We start from the raw sequence: 19,617 nt of genomic DNA on the forward strand, positions 1-19,617 counted from the left end.
GTGTTACGTGGAGAACACATCTCTCAGCCACATCTCACAGTCCAAAAGCAAAGCAGCCACCACTGCTTTGGTGACGCAGGAACATTGGGATATCAGATTGTGTGCTACTTTCTGGGTGTCAGAAAGTTACCCCAAGAAAAGCACAGGCCTCTGTCCTAACCCCTTTTCAACAAAGGGAGAAGCCCAGACAGCTTTATAAGGGGATCTCTGCCCGTAGCTAGTTTCTCTAGTTTCACTTCTTGGTGAGGGTCAGAAAATCGGGTGAATTTCTTTCCCAAGCTAGTGTCAGTGCGAGTGTAGACTTGAGTTAGTCACGTTCCTCAGTTCTTGGAGCCCCATCTTCCTCACAGGACTGTGATGTCCCTACGCTCACGGGATGACTTTTTTCCTCTTTATTTAAAGTTTTGCTTCCCAGTTTCCCTACCCACGGACCCCTCCCCCAGGTCAAGTCACTTAACCTCCACGAGGGTCCATTTCCTCCTCTGTGAAATGGCAACAGCCGGAGAACCCGTCTCCTGAGAAAATGTCTGCGGGCTCTTCAGCCCCGCGGAGGGGCATGAGGACAAAGGCCTGTGCTGCCAGGGCCGCAGGAGCGGTTCCTCCTGCCCAACACGCCTGCCTTTTGGACCCTCCTCCCTCCTCCTGAACTTCCGGTCTCTGCGGGGCCTTCTCCCGCGAAAGGTAGCCCAGGGCTGGGGAGCCAGGGGGCTGGGCCCGCAGGACATGGGCGACGTAGGCCCAGACGCCAGATTGGGCAGGAGCGGAGCCCGGTGCCTCTGATCCTAGTGAGGGATATTTGGAGAACCAGTGATTCGGGGAGAGTCAGAGGCAGAAAGTGAAAGAGGGGAGGGGCAGAGGGAAACACTGACCTGCCCCCCACCGCCGCCCCTGCTGGCCTGGACCCCTCTCAAATGTGCCATGAAGAGTGAGGTGACTGGCTTGTGGGGGTGAGGGGGGCAGACCTGGGGACCCTGTTCTCTGTGAAGGACATAGACGGTCCTGCCCCCACCCCCACCTCACTTTGCCTGAGTTCCCACTCGGTTTCCACTTCTATTTACCGTCCAAAGTCCTGGGTGTTAGAAACACTTGGACGCTCAGACACACGGACTCAGGGCCCTCACCTGGACCAGTCTCCTCCCCTTCCCCACTTCTCCCGGCTCAAGCCCATCCTTTGCCCTGGGGCCTGGGCTGCCTGAGAGACCCAAGAGTCAGCCCTCCATTCCTGTAACAGGTAGCCGAGGTGGGGAGGCAGGTGGGACGGGGAATGTTTAGGATTAAAGGGACCTTGGTTCAGGGACAGTGGGAGGCAGACAGGAAGATGTGGGGTGATTTGGAGCCCGTGGAGGGGAGGCGCCTGGCTTTTCAAGGCTCCAGCAGTCTCCTGAGAAGGGATGGGACCCAGCTGTATTTCAGCCCCAAACTCATTTCCAACTTCAGATCCAACCCAAGCCATTGCCTCGACCTACTCTGACCCTGTATCCGTCAGCCCCCTCCTGAATTAGCATCTTAGCACAAACATCAGCCCCAGCCCTAAAAGCACCTCGACCCTCTCCCAGGTCCAGCTGCAACCCAGCGCCCAAACCAGCATGGCGAGGGACTTTCAAGACATCCAGCAGCTAGACTCGGAGGACAGCGACCACCAGCTCAGCAGAGATGAGGGCCCAGGCACTCGTGGGCACGGTTCCAGGAGAGAAAATCCATTTTGGAAAGGCAAGTGTCTGCTTCCTGGGGCTTGGCTCCACCTCGGTCTAGCTCCTGGTGGCTCTCTGTCTCTCTGAGGTCTCTGTCACATTCACTCCATGACCGGGGATGGGCCCCTCTGGGTATGAGGTGCCTGACACCTCTGCTTGTCCCCTGCCCTCACCTCCCTCTTCACCCCAGGACCCCAGGAAAGGGGTCTCCCCCTCTTCCTTCCAACCCCAGCAGCTTGTGCCAGGTATGTGGGTGGGGGAGATGGGTGTGGGTGGGGGAAAGGGCACAGAGAGATACTGGAAGACTCCCACTGCCCAGGTCTTTCTTTAGCAAATCTTGACCATAGGCCCCAGGTGTCTGGGAAAAGGTTTAAGGTGAGAAAGATCTGAGCAATTCTAGGCTCAGGAGCCGGGGCTGAGGAGCGGGTATCAGGTGCGTGGGCGCCAGTGATGGAGCCAGGCTCTGTGGAGCTGGAGAGGGACTGGGGCTGGAAACTCAGGGAGGGGGTGGGTTTGCCTGGACTGGGAGGAGGGACCCCTCGTTGCTGAGGCTGGCAGACCCAGGAGGGCTGGCGCTGTCACAGCCGCGAGTGGGAGCTGAGTGGGAACGGCAGGAGGGGCAGCTGTTCCCTTCCCGGCATGGCGGGCTGGCAGGCCTTTCCATGGGGCGGTAGCCTGCGTGGGCCTGAGGCCGCGTCTGTCTCCCCCTCCTCTGCACGCTCAGGGCCCACGCGCTGCCTGGTACGCAGTGGACGCTCAAAAACAAGTTTAGATGTTGTTGAATCTCCCGAAGGTGAGAGGACTCAGTGCTTAGGCAGGAGGCTCGGAGAGAGTGCAGAGGTTTTGGACTGCGTGGGAGAGGGGGCTCCCCACAACGCCGGAGGGACACCATGCGGGGCAAGTCTGGGGGTGCAGCCATCACTGAGTTTCTCTCCAGCAGCCTCTGCTGCCTTCACGTGAGCTGACACCCATCCCCTGCTTACCCAGGACCATCTTCCACTCTTCCCAGCCCTACGTGTCTGTAGTTTGCAGGTTTGGAAACACTTTGGCCAGTTTTTCTTCAAAGTACTTTCCAGCCCCCCCACCGCCCCTTGAAGTCAGGGACTCCAGTTACCCACGGATTAGTGGTCCTACAGCTCACTGGTGCACTTTTCATTTTGAGGAGGGGAGTCTTTTTTCTCTCAATGTTTCTTTTTATATAGTTATTATTGCTACATCTTAAATTCGCTAATCTTTCCTTCTGCGTGTCTAATCTTCCATTAATTCCATTCATTGTATTTTTCATTTCTAACATCGGAGTCTTCATGTCTAGAAGTTCAGCTTGGGACTTTTAAATATTGATATTCTACTTAATTTTTGAATATGTGGCGTACAGTTACAACCGCTGTTCTGATGTCCCTGTCTGCCAAGTCTCGCACCTGCACTAGTTCTGGGCCAGTTTCTGGAGGTTTATTAGCCTCCTTGTTATGAGCTGTGTTTTCTTGCTTCTTTGTGTGCCTGGTGGCCTTTGATTGGATGCCAGACGTTGTGAATTTTACCTTGTGTGCTGGACATATTTGTATTCCTCTGAATACTCTGGAGCTTCATCCTGGGATGCGGCTAAGTAACTTGGAGTCAATCTGATCCTTTTGGGTTTTGCTTTTATGATTTGTTAGGTGGGTCTGGAGCATGACTGAGGTTCTCTACCCAGTGCCCTGTGGGTTGTGAGTTTTCCACTCTTCCCCACCCTGTCTGAGTGCCAGGCCCTGCTCCCTAATCCTTTCAGATTGTCTTTCTCCTGGCCTTGGGTGGCGCTCCGTACATCCACATCTCAGAGGCTTGCTAAGGGGGAACCCTCAGCAGATCTCCAGGATGCTCTGCGCAGCTGTCTCCTCTCTGATACTCTGTCCTGTGCATCCGAACCACCTTGGTCTCCACACACTCCCATTTCCATCTCTTCAAATCCAGGAGTCTGGAGTCTGCTGGGCTCTGCTTGGATTTCCCTGCCCTATGCTAAGACCTAAAAACTTTCTCCCAGCAGTAGGCTGGGGCAATCGTTACACTCCTCTTGTTTGTTTCCTGTCTCCACAGGGATCATTGCCCTTTTTTTTTTTAACATTTTTTATTGATTTATAATCATTTTACAATGTTGTGTCAAATTCCAGTGTAGAGAACAATTTTTCAGTTATACATGAACATATATATATTCATTGTCACATCCCTTTCTCTGTGAGCTACCATAAGATCCTGTGTATATTTCCCTGTGCTATACAGTATAATCTTGTTTATCTATTCTACAATTTTGAAATCCCGTCTATCCTTTCCCACCCCCTGCCCCCTTGGCAACCACAAGTTTGTATTCTATGTCTATGAGTCTATTTCTTTTTTGTATTTATGCCTTGTTTTTTTGTTTTTGTTTTTGTTTTTTTTTAGATTCCACATCTGAGTGATCTGATATGGTATTTTTCTTTCTCTTTCTGGCTTACTTCACTTAGAATGACATTCTCTAGGAGCATCCATGTTGCTGCAAATGGCGTTATGTTGTCGGTTTTTATGGCTGAGTAGTATTCCATTGTATAAATATACCACATCTTCTTTATCCAGTCATCCGTTGATGGACATTTAGGCTGTCTCCATGTCTTGGCTATTGTAAATAGTGCTGCTATGAACATTGGGGTGCAGGTGTCATTTTGAGGAATGGTTCCTTCTGGATATATGCCCAGGAGCAGGATTCCTGGGTCATACTGTAAGTCTATTCCTAGTCTTTTGAGGAATCTCCATACTGTTTTCCAGATCATTGCCCTTTGTTTCTTGAAGTCCAGCATCTCAAAAAATCTTGTTTCTTGTAAGTTATCTGTTTTTGGTTTTGGTTGTTTTCCGGAGAAGGGCCTGATGTTGCTGGCGTGGAGGAGAGTGACGTCCTTGGTGTGAGGAGGTGGAGAGTTCTGGGCAGACGGGGGGCTGCCTGGGTGTGATGGCAGTGAGGAGGGAGGGTGGTCAGGACAAGAAGAGGACGCATTTTGTTCTCAGGGAGAAGAGGCCAAAGCAGGAGCCCAGGGCTGGGAAGATAGCCATGGCCAGGCCTGCGGAGACAGCTCTGTGTGTGCGAGGAAGTGGGTGCACGTGTGTGAGCTGTTGTATGTGCGCGAGTGCCTGAGAGTGTGTGTAAGTGTGCTGGTGTGTGTGAGTGTGTGCCTCTGTGAGCCTGAAGTGAAAAATGGGTGTGTGATTGCACGTGTGTGGGGTCGGGGCTCAGCCTGGTCGCAGGGAGGAGACATCTCTGTGAGATGACGGAGCGCTCAGGGGAGGGTTTCATGGTGGAACAAGGGTTTCTGGGGGGTGGGGGTTGGGGGCAGGGGGTGGTGGGAGGTGAGAGGGTGGCCCTGGGGCATGGCCCTTGCAGAGCAGTCTGCGATGGAGTGAGTGACCTGGACTTAAGGATCCCCGTGGAATCGGGGATGGTTGTCTCAGCTTTGGATTTGTCTGAGGGGCCCAGGCATGGATTTTAAGGACACGGAGTCCAGCCTCGAAGTCCGCCAGGTCCAAGATCAGGGCTGTGCACACAGATGGTGTGAATATCATGTGCCTGTGTGTCATGTGCCCCTGCTTGGGTGTGTGTGTGCCTGTTTGCCCTCGTTCATGTGGCTGCAAGTGTGCAAAGGTTTGTGTGCGCCATTCATGAATGCTGGGGTCAAAACCCATTGACTCCCCCAGCAGCTCCCCCCCATTCACTTTCCTTCCGTCCGTCCAGGCTGCATGTCCTCAGACTGTCCCCGATGCTCCATAACGCTCGTTCCCTGGTGCCCCTGCCTCCGACGTCCCTGGTCCTCACGCTGCTTCTCTTGCAGGGATGCCTCCTCCACAGCCCCTTCTGCTTCAGCGTCTCTGCTCCAACTTCCACCTCAGTCTGCTTGTCCTGGGCTTCAACGTCCTGCTGCTGGTGGCCGTCTGTGTGATAGGGTCCCAAAGTGAGGGTCACAGGGATGGGGCAGTGCTGGGGGCGAGGAGAGCTGTGATAGGGGAAGAGATGGAAGCAGTGAGGGGCAGTGATGGGGCAGTGGAGGGGACAGCAGAGGGACAGTGATGGGGGCTGTCCTATGGGACACCGCCCCCTCCACCTTGTCCTGTTTCCTGATAAGGAGCACAGCTGCAAGTAGAGCTACAGACCCTAAAGGAAACTTTCGACAACTTCTCCTCGGGCACCCTGATGGAGATCCTGGCTCTGAGCTCCCATGGTGAGTGGGTGCTCCCCTGGGAGGAGGGGCCTGCTGGGCTGGATGGTCAAGGGGTTGCTGGGCTCCGAGCTGGGTGCCCAGTGCTGGGTCTTCAGTGGGGGTGTGTTTGTGGTGCTGTTGGGGCACAGGCCGGGGGGAGGATAACATAGCCCAAGAAGCTGGGCAAAACTTCCTAGGATGCTGGTCCCTGAGCCCAGGGGCCCTGTAGGATGAACAGGAAGGAGTTATAGTAGAGGACGGAGGTCAGAGCCAGGTACAGAACAGAATCTCTGACGACCAGGGGGTGAGGAAGACCACTGCACGTTTGGGGGCTGTAAATACCTCCAAGGTGGCAGGAGAGGTGGGCCAGAGATGCGGGAGAGGCCTGGCCACGCAGGCAAGCCGTGCTAAGTCGCGGGGCTTTATTTTGAGAAAATGAGCATCTTTTGGAAGGAGCTGAGCAGGGAGCAGCCTCAGCTGTTGGTGCTTCAGAAACCGTGCAGAGTGGGGAGGGTATTGCTCAAGTGGCAGAGCGCATGCTTAGCAGGCACAAGGTTCTGGCTCTGTCCCCAGTACCTCCTCTAAAATAAATAAGTAAACCTAATTACCTCCCTCCTAACCCCACCTAAAAAACCTATTAAAAAACAAATGCTGTGCAGCATAGGGAAGACTGGGCAGAATAGGGGGTGTGTGTTTGCAGGGAACCAGGGAGCAGAGTGTGCAGGGTCCCACGTCCAGGTGATGGCGCTCCAGTGCGTGAGGATGGAGGGGTGTCAGGGAGGCAGAACAGAGGGAAATGTCTAGCTTTCCTCTTTTACAGGAGGCAGCGCAGTTGACAAGGTGACATCTCTGGAAGCCAAGTTGGAAAAACAGCAGCAAGCCCTGAAGGCAGGTCAGAGACCCTCCTTTGAGTGAGTGAGTAAGTGAGTGTGTGTATGTGTGTGTGGTGTTCCCCCAGCCAAACACTGGAGTCCGGGTAGGTGGGCCGCCCACACTGCCCACGCCACCATCCACCACTCCGCCCCCTAGATCATGCCACCCTGCTTCTCCATCTGAAGCACTTTCCGGTGGATCTGCGCATGCTGACGTGTCAGTTGGCGTTCCTCCAGAGCAACGGTAGGGATGGGGGCGGGGGGCTCTCCGGTCCCTCTTGCCTGTCCCCTCCAGCTGGATCTCATCGCCCTCTGCCCCTCAATCCCCTCAGGCACAGAGTGCTGCCCAGTTAACTGGGTGGACTATGAAGGCAGCTGCTACTGGTTCTCTCGCAGTGGGAAGCCCTGGCTCGAGGCTGAGAAGTACTGCCAGCTGGAGAACGCCCACCTGGTCATCATCAACTCCAGAGAGGAGCAGGTGAGACTGCGCAGCTTCTCCAAAGGCAGGAGGAGACCTTGGGAATGCAGACTCTGCGAGGCTGCGTTAGGCTGGGTTTGTTATTTTTTTTTAAGGAAGAATCCAGAAGCAGAGGTCTGGTAGAGCTCTGGGAGGTTCATGGTGGAGCCGCCATTGATTCTAAGAAATGGGAGGTTACAGCCAGAAGGTGGCACAGAGGAGACAGAATGCGAAGCAGGTGAACTAAAGGGCCAGGACTTGGGGTTGGAGAACACCACGGAGGCACCGAGAGTCCCTGCTTGCTGTGTGCTGGCCTGTGTGAAAGGATGGCATGGTCCCTTGGGGGAAAGGAACAGAGTGGGTGGGATTCCCAGAGACGTGCCTGCCCTGGGTTCCTGGGTCCCTCCGAAGCACCCCAGATCTCCCTGCCCACTGCTGTCACCAGACCCCAACCCCGAACACCAAAATTCACAGGGAAGAGCCAACACATTAGAACAGGTGGGGCATCTGGGGGGAAAGGAGGAGATTAATGGTAACATTTACGGAGCCCTTACCGTATGCCGGGCACTTTCATAGATCCACCCCTTTACCCAACACAGCTAGTAAGTCATAAATACATATATATGAACATGGTAGAATGATTACAAACATATTTTGCTTTACTGATCAGGCTGAAATTGCCAATATTTTATCAGTATTGGCTTATAAAGTGTCACTTTCATGTGAATCATCCTAACATTTCAGTGGTCTGTGATTTGGTCCACAAGCAATTCATGATGGCTATGATTTCACGGTGGATGGAATTGTACCTTCATCATTATGAAATGAACGTCAGTGTCCTGTTTAATACTTTTTGCTTTGAATTCATCTTTCAGTTCTATGAACGAAATGGTCCTTGATTTCTTTTTACTTGCATTTGCTTAAAGTATCTCTGCCATCCTTTTATTTCCAACCTCCCCCCTTTTTTTTTTTGGTGGAAGGGAAGTTTTTTAGGTTTATTCATTGATTTATTCTTAGAGAAGGTACTGGGGATTGAACCCAGGACCTCATGCATGCTAAGCATGCGCTCTACCACTTGAGCTATACCCTTCCTTCTGTTTCCAACCTTTTTGAGTTTCTGGTTTAGATGAGTGATCCTCAGCCTTGGCAGTATATTGTAACCTCTTGAGGAATTTATGACATATTGACACCTGGTCTCACACTCAAAGATTCTGATTTAATTAATCTTGAATTCATCCTGGGCACTGAGATTTTTAAAGTTCCCCCCAAGATGCTACTCTACTGTGTACCCAAACTTACGGTATTTCTTCTATAGGTTGTGTATAAGTTTTGGTTTTGGTTTTTAAAAACTGAGTATGTTAAGAGCCCTTTTTCCTTTAGGAGATGAGTGTATCTCATTTATATTCATTTTTCTTTTTAAGTTGAAGTATAGTTGATTTACAATATTACGTTAGTTTGAGGTGTACAGGAAAGTGATTCGGTTTTATATACACATTTTTTTCAGATTATTTTCCGATATAGGTATTACAAGTTCCTTGTGCTATACAGTGAATCCTTGTTGCTTATGTATTTTATGTATAGTAGTTTGTATCTGTTAATCCCATACTCCTAATTTATCCTCCCCCACTTTCCCCTTTGGTAACCATAAGTTTGTTTTCTATGTCTGTGAGTCTGTTTCTGATTTGTATATAGATTCATTTGTATTATGAATCTAAAGGATGCCACATATAAGTGATATCATATAATATTTGTCTTTCTCTGTCTGACTTATTTCACTTAGTGTGATATTCCCCAGGTCGATCTATGTTGCTGCAAATGGCAATATTTCATTCTTTTTTATGTCTGAGTGATATTCCATTTGTGTGTGTGTGTGTGTGTGTGTACATTTTATGTGTATATATACACCACATCTTCTAGAGCCAGTCGTCTGTTGATGGGCACTTGGGTTGTTTCCATGTCTTGGCTATTGTAAATAGTGCTGCTATGAACATTGGGGTGCATGCATCTTTTTGGATTAGAGTTTTTGTCTTTTCTAGATATATACCCAGGTGTGGGATTGCTGGATCATATGGTGGATTTAGTTTTAGTTTTTTCAGGAACCTCCGTACTGTTCTCCACAGTGGCTGCACCAATTTACATTCCCACCAGCAGAGTAGGAGGGTTCCCTTTTCTCCACACCCTCTCCAGCATATTATTTGTACACTTTTAATGGCCATTCTGACCAGTGTGAGGTGATACCTCATTGTGATTTTGATTTGCTTTTCTCTAATAAATAGCGATGTTGAGAACCTTTTTATGTGCCTGTTGGCCATCTGTATGTCTTCTTTGGAGAAATGTCTGTTTAGGTCTTCTGCCCACTTTTTGACTGGGTTGTTTGTTTTTTGGATACTGAGGTGTATGAGTTGTTGTATATTTTGGATATTAACCCTTTGTCAGTTGCATCATTTGCAAATATTTTCTCCCATTTTGTAGGTTGTTGATGGTTCTTTGCTGTGCAAAAGCTTTTAAGTTTGATTAGGTCCCATTTGTTTATTTTTCCTTTTATTTCTTCTGCCTTGGGAGACAGATCTAAGAAAATATTGCTATGATTTATGTATGAGAATATTTTGCTTATGTTCCCTTGTAGGAGTTTTATGGTGTCATGTCTTATATCTAGGTCTTCAAACCATTTGAGTTTATTTTTGTATATGGTACGGGGGGAGTGTTCTAATTTCACTGATTCACATGTAGCTGTCCAGCTTTATCAATGCCACTTGTTTAAAAGACTGTCTTTTCTCCATTGTTTATTCTTACCTCCTTTGTCTAGGTTAATTGACCATAGGTGTATGGGTTTATTTTTGGGCTGTCTTGCTTACATTAATTTTTAAATAGATATCTTTCATTTTAATACAGTCTTTTCAGTTCTATATGCTTCTTTTGTTTTCTTCCATTTGCTATATGAAATACATTCTTTTTGTTTTCTCCTCTGTGATATTTTGGACTAGATGTAGCTTGTTTTTAGTTACACTAGTAATTACTGTCATAACTTTAAATAATGGGCTGAAATTTATTGGCTTCCAAAAATAAAAGAGTTTATATAACTTTCCATATGAATGATGATGAAACCAGCACACTAGTTCTTCACATGGCTCATTCTTTTCTCTTTTTGGAATTAAGAGGTCATTGACATATAACACTGTAAGTCTGAGCCATCCAGTAAGCAAGTCTGATACATTTATATCCTGCAGTATGATTAGTACAGTGGTGTTAGCTCTCAGCTTTATCATGTCACATAATTACCGTTTCTTTTTTGTGTTGCGAACAATTAAGATCGAGTCTTTTAGCAACTTTGAAACTCCTCCTTTGTTTCTCTCCTATATTCCTTAACTTTTGCATGAATAGCTGGAGTCTTCTGTATCTTTGAATTTCTTTAACCTCATCCAGACACTTCTCAGTGTTTCTCATTCTCTCTATATTTTTGCCTCGAGGCCAGGAAAGTCTTTTTAACACATAAAGTTAGATTTTTTTTAATGTTTTGGAAGATTTTTCTTAAGCCATGCATTTGAATATATACATATATACATATACATATATATATATATATATATATTTCATTTGTTCTCTTTCCCTCTGGAGTACGTTATCCAAAAGTTTTGTTTGTTTGTTTGTTTGTTGTTGTTGTATTTTTAGCCCTCCACAGCCATCATCTTATTGCCATTTATTTCCATGGCTCTCTCTTCTCTGTATTCTGGGTTCTTTTCTTAAGCCTTCGTATCTCAGTCTTGTTTTTTTGCTGAGTTGCTGTTTTTTTTCTTTAAATATAACTCAAATTTTTCTCTTCAGTTTCTTCCCTTTACTATCATTGTATTCTCTTTCTTCTTTGATGTCTTCTTTCATCTTTTTATGATTGATTGATTGATTTGGGAGATTGATGCTCTGAATTCCACCGACTACCATGAGTTCCTTAACCTCATGTATAAAGTGTGAACCATCAGGGCGCCCAGTTTAGAGGGCTTTATGAGGATTAAATAAAATGATCCTTGTAAAGCATTTAGCATGAGGTTTAGCCCAGTAAATATTCACTAAACAGTAGCTGTGGTTACAGGAGAAAAAGCCAAGAACGAGTGTCAGGAGCTGATGCTTCAACCTGGGGGCAGATTAGCTGAGAAAACCTCAGCTAATGCCGGCACGGAGGTACAAGGGACTAGAAACTTCCCTCCTGCCTGTTTTCCAGAAATTCATTGCACAGCACACGAACCCCTTTCAAACCTGGATAGGCCTCACTGACAGTGATGGCTCCTGGAGATGGGTGGACGGCACAGACTATAGGTACAACTACAAGTAAGTGGCCTCCTGTTATCTCTCCTCACTAGTTTGGCCTGGGGACAGCCATCTGGTCTTTTCTCCCAATACACTGCCGCTTGGCTCAGGGATCAAGCTCTCCAATCAGTCCCCGCCCCCAGCCTCCCAGCCTCCAGGGCTGCAGCTGCTGCTCCTGGAACTCTCCAAAGCCGTGCTTTTCTGAGGTGGGGGTGAGGGCTGATGGGATGGGGGGAACGTCCGGAGCTGAGCTCTGTCCTGCCTTCCCAGGAACTGGGCAGCCACTCAGCCAGATGACTGGCAGGGGCACGAGCTGGGTGGAAGTGAGGACTGTGCGGAGATCCGGGGTGATGGCCGCTGGAATGACGATTTCTGCCAGCAAGTGAAACGCTGGGTGTGTGAGATGAAACGGAACATCACCGACTAGGACCCCTGACCTCCAGCAGACCTCTGACCTGCTCCCTTGCCCGCTCCCAGCTCCTCCACTGGGGGTTTTGAAGAAAGGAAGGAGAAAAGCATCATCAGAGGCAGGGGGAGCGGTTGAGGAAAGATAGAGGGGGTGGTTTCAGAATCTCAAGTCCAGGGAGACTGAGATCCTGCCTCCTGCAATTCACTGTAATTAGTGTTATAATTTTCTGTCTCCTCAATGGAGTAGGAAAAGAAGAAACAAATACTTGAATCTCTGCGTGGACTGGTTATTTGGAACTGGGAAGGGTAGGGAAGAGGAAGAGGAGAGGGTCTGGAAGAGGGTCACAGGGCAGGGAGAGGGGGAAGAGGCTTGTAGCAGAGGTGCCCAGTGGCAGGCACTGGCAGGGGAGGGGGATGGAGCCGGCTGGGCTGGGGCTGGAGGGTCTGCTCATGCCCCTAGGGGCTCCCTGCAGTTGGGATCCCCTCCAGAAGACGTTTCAGGGAACACACCTGCCCCACTGTCAGCGTGGGAACTCTGAACTCAGCTGGTGAAGGCTGGTGGGAAAGGCTTGCTGAAAGGAGGAGGATTTCAACCCCAAACAGATCTAGACAAATCTCCAGCACGGGGTGTTACCAACAAGATCCACCGTGGGTAAACTTCACTCTCCAAGATCATTCTGAGTGGGATTTTTTGGGTTTATTTATTTTTTTTATTACAAAAGTAGTATATACTATTAGTAAAAAATGTTTCAAACACACACACACACCACGTACAAACACAGACACACAGGAAATGGGCTTCCCTCATCCCTCCCACTTCTCCCTGGAGTTAACCATTTCATGGATATTCTCCAAAGAAACAGAACCAATAGGATATGTATGTATCAATAGGAGATATTTTGGCTCATGTGGTTATAGACGTTGATAAGTCCCAAGTTCTGCAGGTGAGTCTGCAAGCTGGAAACCCCTGAGATCCAATAGTGTCAGTTCCAGTCTGAGTCTGAAGGCCTGAGAACTCAGGGAGCCGATGGTGTGGTTCCACAGGAAGGCAACAGGCTCTAGACCCAGGAAGAGCCAAAGTTTCCATTCAAATCTGAAGGCAGGAAAAAGCCAATGTTCCAGTTGGAAGAGGCTCAGGCCAGAAGAACTCTCTCTTACAAGGAGCCCAGCCTTCTTTTTCTATTTGGGGCTTCAACTGATTGGGTGAGGCCCACCCACGTGAGGGAAGGCAATCTGCTTTCCCAATTGAAATGTCCATTGCATCCAAAACACCCTCACAGACACACCCAGAATAATGCTGGGCCCAAATCTTGGGACCCTTCATCCCAGCCCAGTTGACACATAAAAACTAACCACTACAGGTTTCTTATCAGGATATTTCCTATGTGCGTGCATATATACAATACTATGTATCATTGCACAGCTTGCTTTTTTCCACTCTCCAGTGTCTTGTGGATGTTGATTCAATCTATGCTATTCCCTGAGAGGCTGTACCTCCCTGAATTTAACAGGGGCAGAGAATTCCACAGTATGGATGAGCCATATGTTATTTAATCATTCTCTGTGGTGGGTGAGTAGTTGCTATTTTTATTTGTTTTCATGTATAATATTTTAAGCAATTTTTGCTTCTAAGCTTGTGCTGGGTCAAGACTTCTCAATTTTCAGTTGCAGATTTTTCTAGGACTTCTCCTTCAAAATGTCTATAATTGGCATTAAATTGAAAAAATCATGACAGAAATAACACATGCAATTTTAAGTCTTACAGGGCTCGAAACAGTTCCTAGACCTGCTTCAGACACTCCTGCTGTTCAGAGAAACCACTTTTCAAGTTTGTATGTTTCCTTTAGTGTTGACATTAGTACTTCTAAATAATACACACAAATGGACATCTCTTTTTAAAAAATTTTTAATTGAAGTGTAGTTGATTTACAATGTTAGTTTTAGGTGTACAGCAAAGTGATTTAGTTATACATATACATACATATATGTTTTTTCTTTTCAGATTCCTTTCCATTATATGTTATTACAAGAAATTGAATATAATTTCCTGTGCTATATAGTAGGTCTTGTTGCTTATCTCTTTTATATTTAGTAATGTGTGTCTGTTAATCCCCAATTCCTAATTTATCCTCCCTGCCCTTTCCCCTTTGATAACCACAGTTTGTTTTCTATGTCTGTGAGCCTGTTTTGGGTTTGTAAATAGAATTTGTATCTGTTTTTTTTTTTTTAGATTCCACATATAAGTGATATCATATGATATTTGTCCTTCATGGTCTGACTTACTTCACTCAGTATGATAATCTCTAGTTCCATCCATGTTGTTGCAAATGGTGGATATCTCTTTATTAATCAAATGTGTAGACATTACTTAGTCACTTTTTATCACATAGATGGGTACAATTTTCCAATTTAGTCTACAACAACTCTCACTTAAATCCTAATTCAGAATCTGTATTGGTTATGGCTGTGTCATTTGGTTAACTGCTGAGTCCAGTAGTACAATCTGATTATATTTCCTTTCTTGCACAACTTTTGTTTCTTCTGAAGTTAATAATTTAAAAATTAGCTTCATGTTCTTTGAACCAGTTGCAAAATCTTCCTTAACTCTTAAAAGCCTGACAGTATGATATTCTGCATGTGCAAACTGGTGGTATAAACAGTATTTCTGTTGTATTTTTTTTCCCCTAAAGTCACTGGGGTGAATCCAAGTTTTATGGGCCCTGAAGTGTACACAATTTGGGGGAGCCCTCCTTAGAAAAATATGAATACAAAATTAAGCATCAGAGTTAATACTTCAGTTAGGAAAAAAATAATTCAGTTAGAAAGAAAACCCCACAAATTTAAAAAAAGCTAAAAGCTACCATAAACATCACAAAATCCAGAAAAAACGATAAAATATTTTAGATAATCTGCCAACACACCTGTAAAGTCCATTTCCCCCCAGACTTTTTGGTTGCATTCTCATTGTTTACTTCTACATATGACAAAGTTGTTGTAAAGTGACTTTCCATAGAGAGAAGAGTAACTGAGTGCCCCCCCCAGCACGTTTCTCCTTTACTGCTGACATCAGCACTTCAGGACACCCTCATGTCCCACCTTCATGTCACCCCCAAGCGAGTCTGCACAGGGAGCGGTAGCTGTGGCCCTGAAAGCCATGCCTGTGCAGGTGGGCCAACCATAGGATAAATGATGTGACTGCAAAGGGTGTATCATGGTTCCGGTCCCTCAGTCCCTGTCCCTCTCGACCTCTCTGGTCAAAACCTGTATTTGCAACCCAAATTCTTAGTTGGAATGAAAAAAGGCCACTTGACACAGAGGGAAGTGTGAAGGAGGGGAAGTTGGAGTGGAAAGTGACAGTGGGCATCTTAACTGATATAATCAAAATAGCTTTTGTTTCCCTACTTCACAGCTTGTGATCACGCGCAGATGTTGCCAGGGCGTCAGGGATGCTTTGTAAGGGGCCCAGGAGGGGCCCTAGAGCTCAAGCTCCCTCAGGCTTCCTGTCCATCTACTTCCGTCCCTCCCCCTCCTCTGCCCTCCCCCTCCGCTCCTCTCCCCTCCCCCGCCCCCTCCCCTCCCACCAGTCTCAGCACCTTCTGGCAAGGTTGATTTCTGAGTCTGTGGCAGAGCAGTTGCCTTGGAACATCCTGCTTATCCTGGAAATCCTGAACTTTCTCCTGGGCTGGACCCTCTCTTCTTGGGACCCATGTGTTCTTTCTTGGTTTTTTCCCTTGTTTTTTTTTTTTTTTTTTTTTTTTGAGGCATCCCCTCCAGTAGATTCCTGGAAGAGTGTGTAGGGGAGGACTTTTTCTGGGGATAGATTGATGATTTGTGGAAATGCGGAATTCTAGGTTGAAAATGATCACCTTTCACCATTTTGTCGGCCTCACTTGGTGTTTTCCACTTTCAATGTGCTGCCAAGAGATCTGACCCTGTTCCAGGCTTGATCCCTTGCACTTGAACTTCCCTCAGCTCTTTAGGATGTTTCCTTTAACCCTGGTGTCTGAAAATCACCGCTGCTGTGCCTCGGTGGGGGGCCATGGCTATATTTTAAGTTTATTAATTTATTTATAGGAGGTACTGGGGATTGAACGCAGGACCTCATGCATGCTAAGCATATGCTCTACCACTGAACTATACCCTCCCCCCTAATATTAGCTTAGTTTTATCAAAGGTACCACATTAATGCAAAATGGGAAAAAAAGTTCCTTTAGGAAAAATAGGAAAAGCAAATTTCATTTAGGAAAAATAAAATGAAAATTACAATAAATATAGTTTTCTGTTCTTGTGAGTTATTGGGATGAATCACTGTAGGAGGAAGTAAACTTAAGCATATTCTATGGTTGTAAACAGAACATTTGATAAAGCAAAATTCTCCCTGAGAGATGAACAAATTGTGAGACCTGACATATTCCAATAGTAATAACAAAACCAAAAGTTGTTTACATAGTGATTTTAGAAGTAATTTTGCCACAGCAGTCTGTCAGAGAAAGACCTTTAAATAAATGCCAAAAAGGAGAGATTTTTAAGGTTGCATTATCTTATTATAATACAGTTTAATGTAATTGTATATATATAATAAAAAAGACCAAGATATCTTAGCTGTTTGTACATGAAGAAATACTTTCCCATATTCTCATGATTCAAAATGAAAATTATCTAGAAAAGAATAAAATATATCCAAACCTATGGGATACAGCTAAAGCTGAACTCAGAGGAAAATGCACAGCCTCATGTTTTTATAACTAAAAACCAAAGACTGAAAATAAATAAGCCAGATATTCAACTTAAAAATCAGAAAAACCACCCAAAATGTAGCAGGAAGAGGGAATTAATAAAGACAGGATATTAGAAGATTCCAAAAATTAGTGGATAAGTAAAGGTGAAACCCACTAAAAAAAATTAAGCTTTGTTTTTGAGGGGGAAGGGTATATAGCTCGAGCGGTTTAGCTTGGCATGCACGAGGTCCTGGGTTCAATCCCCAATACCTCCCCTAGAAATAAATAATAAACCTAATTACCTCCCTCCCTCCCCCAACAAAAAAAGTTGTTGAGCTTTTATATTTAGATAACTGGGGAATCCCAAGCAGTTGTATAAGTAATACAGAGAGATCCCATGTAAGTTGTTCCTAATTTTTCCCAACATAAAAGCTATTGTGTAATATCATAACCAGCATAATAGCATTGATCCAGTCAAGATACAGAACATTTCTGTCACCACAAGGATCCCTCATGTCACCCTCTAGCCACACCCACTTCTATCCCCCACACCATCCTGCATCTAATTCCTACCCCTTGACAACCATTGATTTGTTCTCTGTTTCAATAATTTTGTAATTTCAAGAATGTTTTAAAAATGGAACCATATGGTGTATATAACCCTTTGAGACTGGCTTTTTTCACTCATCCTTAATTCAGTGAAGATTCATTCAAGTTGTAGCAAATGTCAATAGTTCATTTTATTGCCGAGTAGTGTTTGTGGGATCAGGGTACCACAGTTTTTAAAAAATCATGTACCCATTGAAGGATATCTGGGTCATTTCCAGTTTTTGGCTCTTACAAATAAAGCTGCTACGAACATTCATATACAAGCTTTTGTGCGAACATAAACTTCCATTTCCCTGGGATCAATGCCCAAGAGTGTAATTGCTGAGTCATGAAGTGGTGGCATGGTTAGTTTTGGAAAAAAGTGCTGAACTGTTTTCCAGAGTGGTTGTACCATTTTGTACTCCCACCAGCAGTGTATGAATGATCAATATTGTCTACATCCTCACCTGCATATGGTTGCTGTCCCTATTTTTAAATTTTATTTTAGCCATTTTGATATGTGTGTAGTGATGTATTATTGTGGTTTGAATTTGCATTTTCCTGATAGCTAATGCTATTGTGAATCTTTTTATGTGCTTATTTTCCTTCTGTGTATCCTCTTGACACAGTGTCTCTTCATGTCTTTTGCCCATTTTCTAATTGGATTTTTTTTTTACTGTTGAGTTTTGTGAATTCTTTATATATTCTAGATACTAGTCTTTGGTTGGATATGCGATTTGCAAACATTTTCTCTAAATCTGTAGCTTGTCTTTCCTTTTAACAAAACGCATTTCTAAAAAGATTAATATGATAAATAAAATGTTGGCAAGGCCAATTAAGGAACTGAGAAAAGTGACATGACTGTGAAATAGGAGGTTAAATGACACTTTTCCTGTTTTTATAGAAATTTGGCTGAATTCTCCAAACTGAGAAAGTCGATAAGTGCTTGTATATTTAAAGCAGAGAGGAGCTAGGGGTGGGGTGGGGGAAATGGGGAAATATTGGCCAAAGGGCTAATTTCTAGTTATGAAATTAACAAATTTGGGGAACTGATGTACAGCATGGTGATTATATCTAATAACAACATATCGTATACTTGAATGTTGCTGAGAGAGGAGTTCTTAAATGTTTCATCACAAAAAGGAAATGGTAACCATGTACTGGGTTGGAAGTGATACCTAATACTACGGTGATAATCACTTTGCAATTTATTTTTTTTAATTTAAATTTTTTTATTATTTTGGGAGGAGGTAATTAGGATGGGATTGAACCCAGGACCTTGTGTGCATGCTAGGCATGCACTCTACCACTGAGCTCTACCCTCCCCCCTATTTTGCATTTTATAAATTTATCAAATCAACATGCTGTATACCTTAAGCTTCTACAATGTTATGTGTCAATTATATCTTAAAGCTGGGGGAGAAAACCTAGAGTCACAGGGCGCATCTAGTCAAGACTTACTAAGAGATAGCAAAACAAAGAACCGTTACTCATCCCAGCCTCTGTGAGTGAAGAGTAGGGAGTTAAGATGATTTCAAGGGAATTCTTAGATGTAGCGAGAGATTCGGCTCTTTCTCTCTCTGTATAGAGGAGGGGGATTCTTCTCCACACCCCATTAGCCCAGTGGTGGAGTCCAAAGGGACCACTGTAGAGCCTGGGGTCGTCTTCCAGGGGGAAAGGTAGGCATGTCACTACCAGGCAAGGTGGTAGGTAAGCTGCAGGCACTACTGGGATCACTCTGGGGTGCAATGTGAGAGCGGCAAGAAGAGTTTGGGGGAGGCTGTGGGTGTGTCCTTAGGAGTGTTGAAGTAACCATGGAGAAACAGACTCATCCTTAGACAGGAGAAGTCTGAGGAGAAAAACCTGGGCTGGAGCTGCCCCATTCATCGGTTGACTGGGTTGCACTTGCTTGTCTATCAGAGAACCTGTGAGCCTACTGGACCCCATGGATGTCAAGCCTGAGCCACCAAGGGAGGACCCTGCCTAAGAGGACTGCATGGCAGAGTGAGGCTTGAAAGAAGATGTGTGTGTACAGCTGCAGTCTTGGGCAGGAACCAATGGCGATCATCACAGAGGTAAGCCAGAGAGTTCATCATCCTCGCGAGGGACTGACATGGTGCAGAGTGCCCCACAGGGTCTCTGAAGCACCACCTGTAAAAGGCCAGTGTTGATGCCCGCTTTGAAGAGCATCTTGACCGCCACAGTCACACCAGATCACAGACCTCTTCCTGGAATTCTCCTCTCCTTTGCCCCAACCTTCAAGCATCAATGAAGAGAAGAGGAAAGAGAGAGGAGGAACAGAACAGTCCATGTCTCCTGTCCTAGGTTCTCCAGAAGCAGACCCTGATATGAGGATCCTTGTGAAGATGATTCATTAGGAAGTGTTTTTAG

At 45.8% G+C, this 19,617-nt stretch overlaps 1 protein-coding gene across 3 annotated transcripts; it reads left to right on the top strand.

Annotated features, from left to right (window-relative positions):
- Positions 1-562: 562 nt before the first annotated feature.
- On the top strand, positions 563-12,066 carry LOC102540209 (asialoglycoprotein receptor 2). Of its 3 annotated transcripts, XM_072939996.1 has the most exons (9): positions 563-681; positions 1,557-1,710; positions 5,519-5,638; positions 5,810-5,905; positions 6,705-6,776; positions 6,914-7,000; positions 7,089-7,234; positions 11,427-11,533; positions 11,783-12,066. In XM_072939996.1, exons 2-9 carry the CDS (start codon positions 1,587-1,589, stop codon positions 11,937-11,939), a joined length of 909 nt encoding a protein of 302 aa, XP_072796097.1. In that variant the 5' UTR covers positions 563-681; positions 1,557-1,586; the 3' UTR covers positions 11,940-12,066. The 3 variants fall into 3 exon arrangements, with proteins under 3 accessions (XP_072796097.1, XP_072796099.1, XP_072796098.1); XM_072939998.1 differs by lacking the exon at positions 563-681 and having other exon boundaries at positions 1,587-1,671; positions 5,519-5,661; positions 5,818-5,905; positions 6,914-7,012; positions 7,095-7,234; XM_072939997.1 differs by lacking the exon at positions 563-681 and having other exon boundaries at positions 1,587-1,671; positions 6,914-7,012; positions 7,095-7,234.
- Positions 12,067-19,617: the final 7,551 nt, after the last annotated feature.

Source organism: Vicugna pacos, chromosome 16 (genome assembly GCF_048564905.1).
Source record: "Vicugna pacos chromosome 16, VicPac4, whole genome shotgun sequence".
Classification (NCBI taxonomy): Eukaryota; Metazoa; Chordata; class Mammalia; order Artiodactyla; family Camelidae; genus Vicugna; species Vicugna pacos.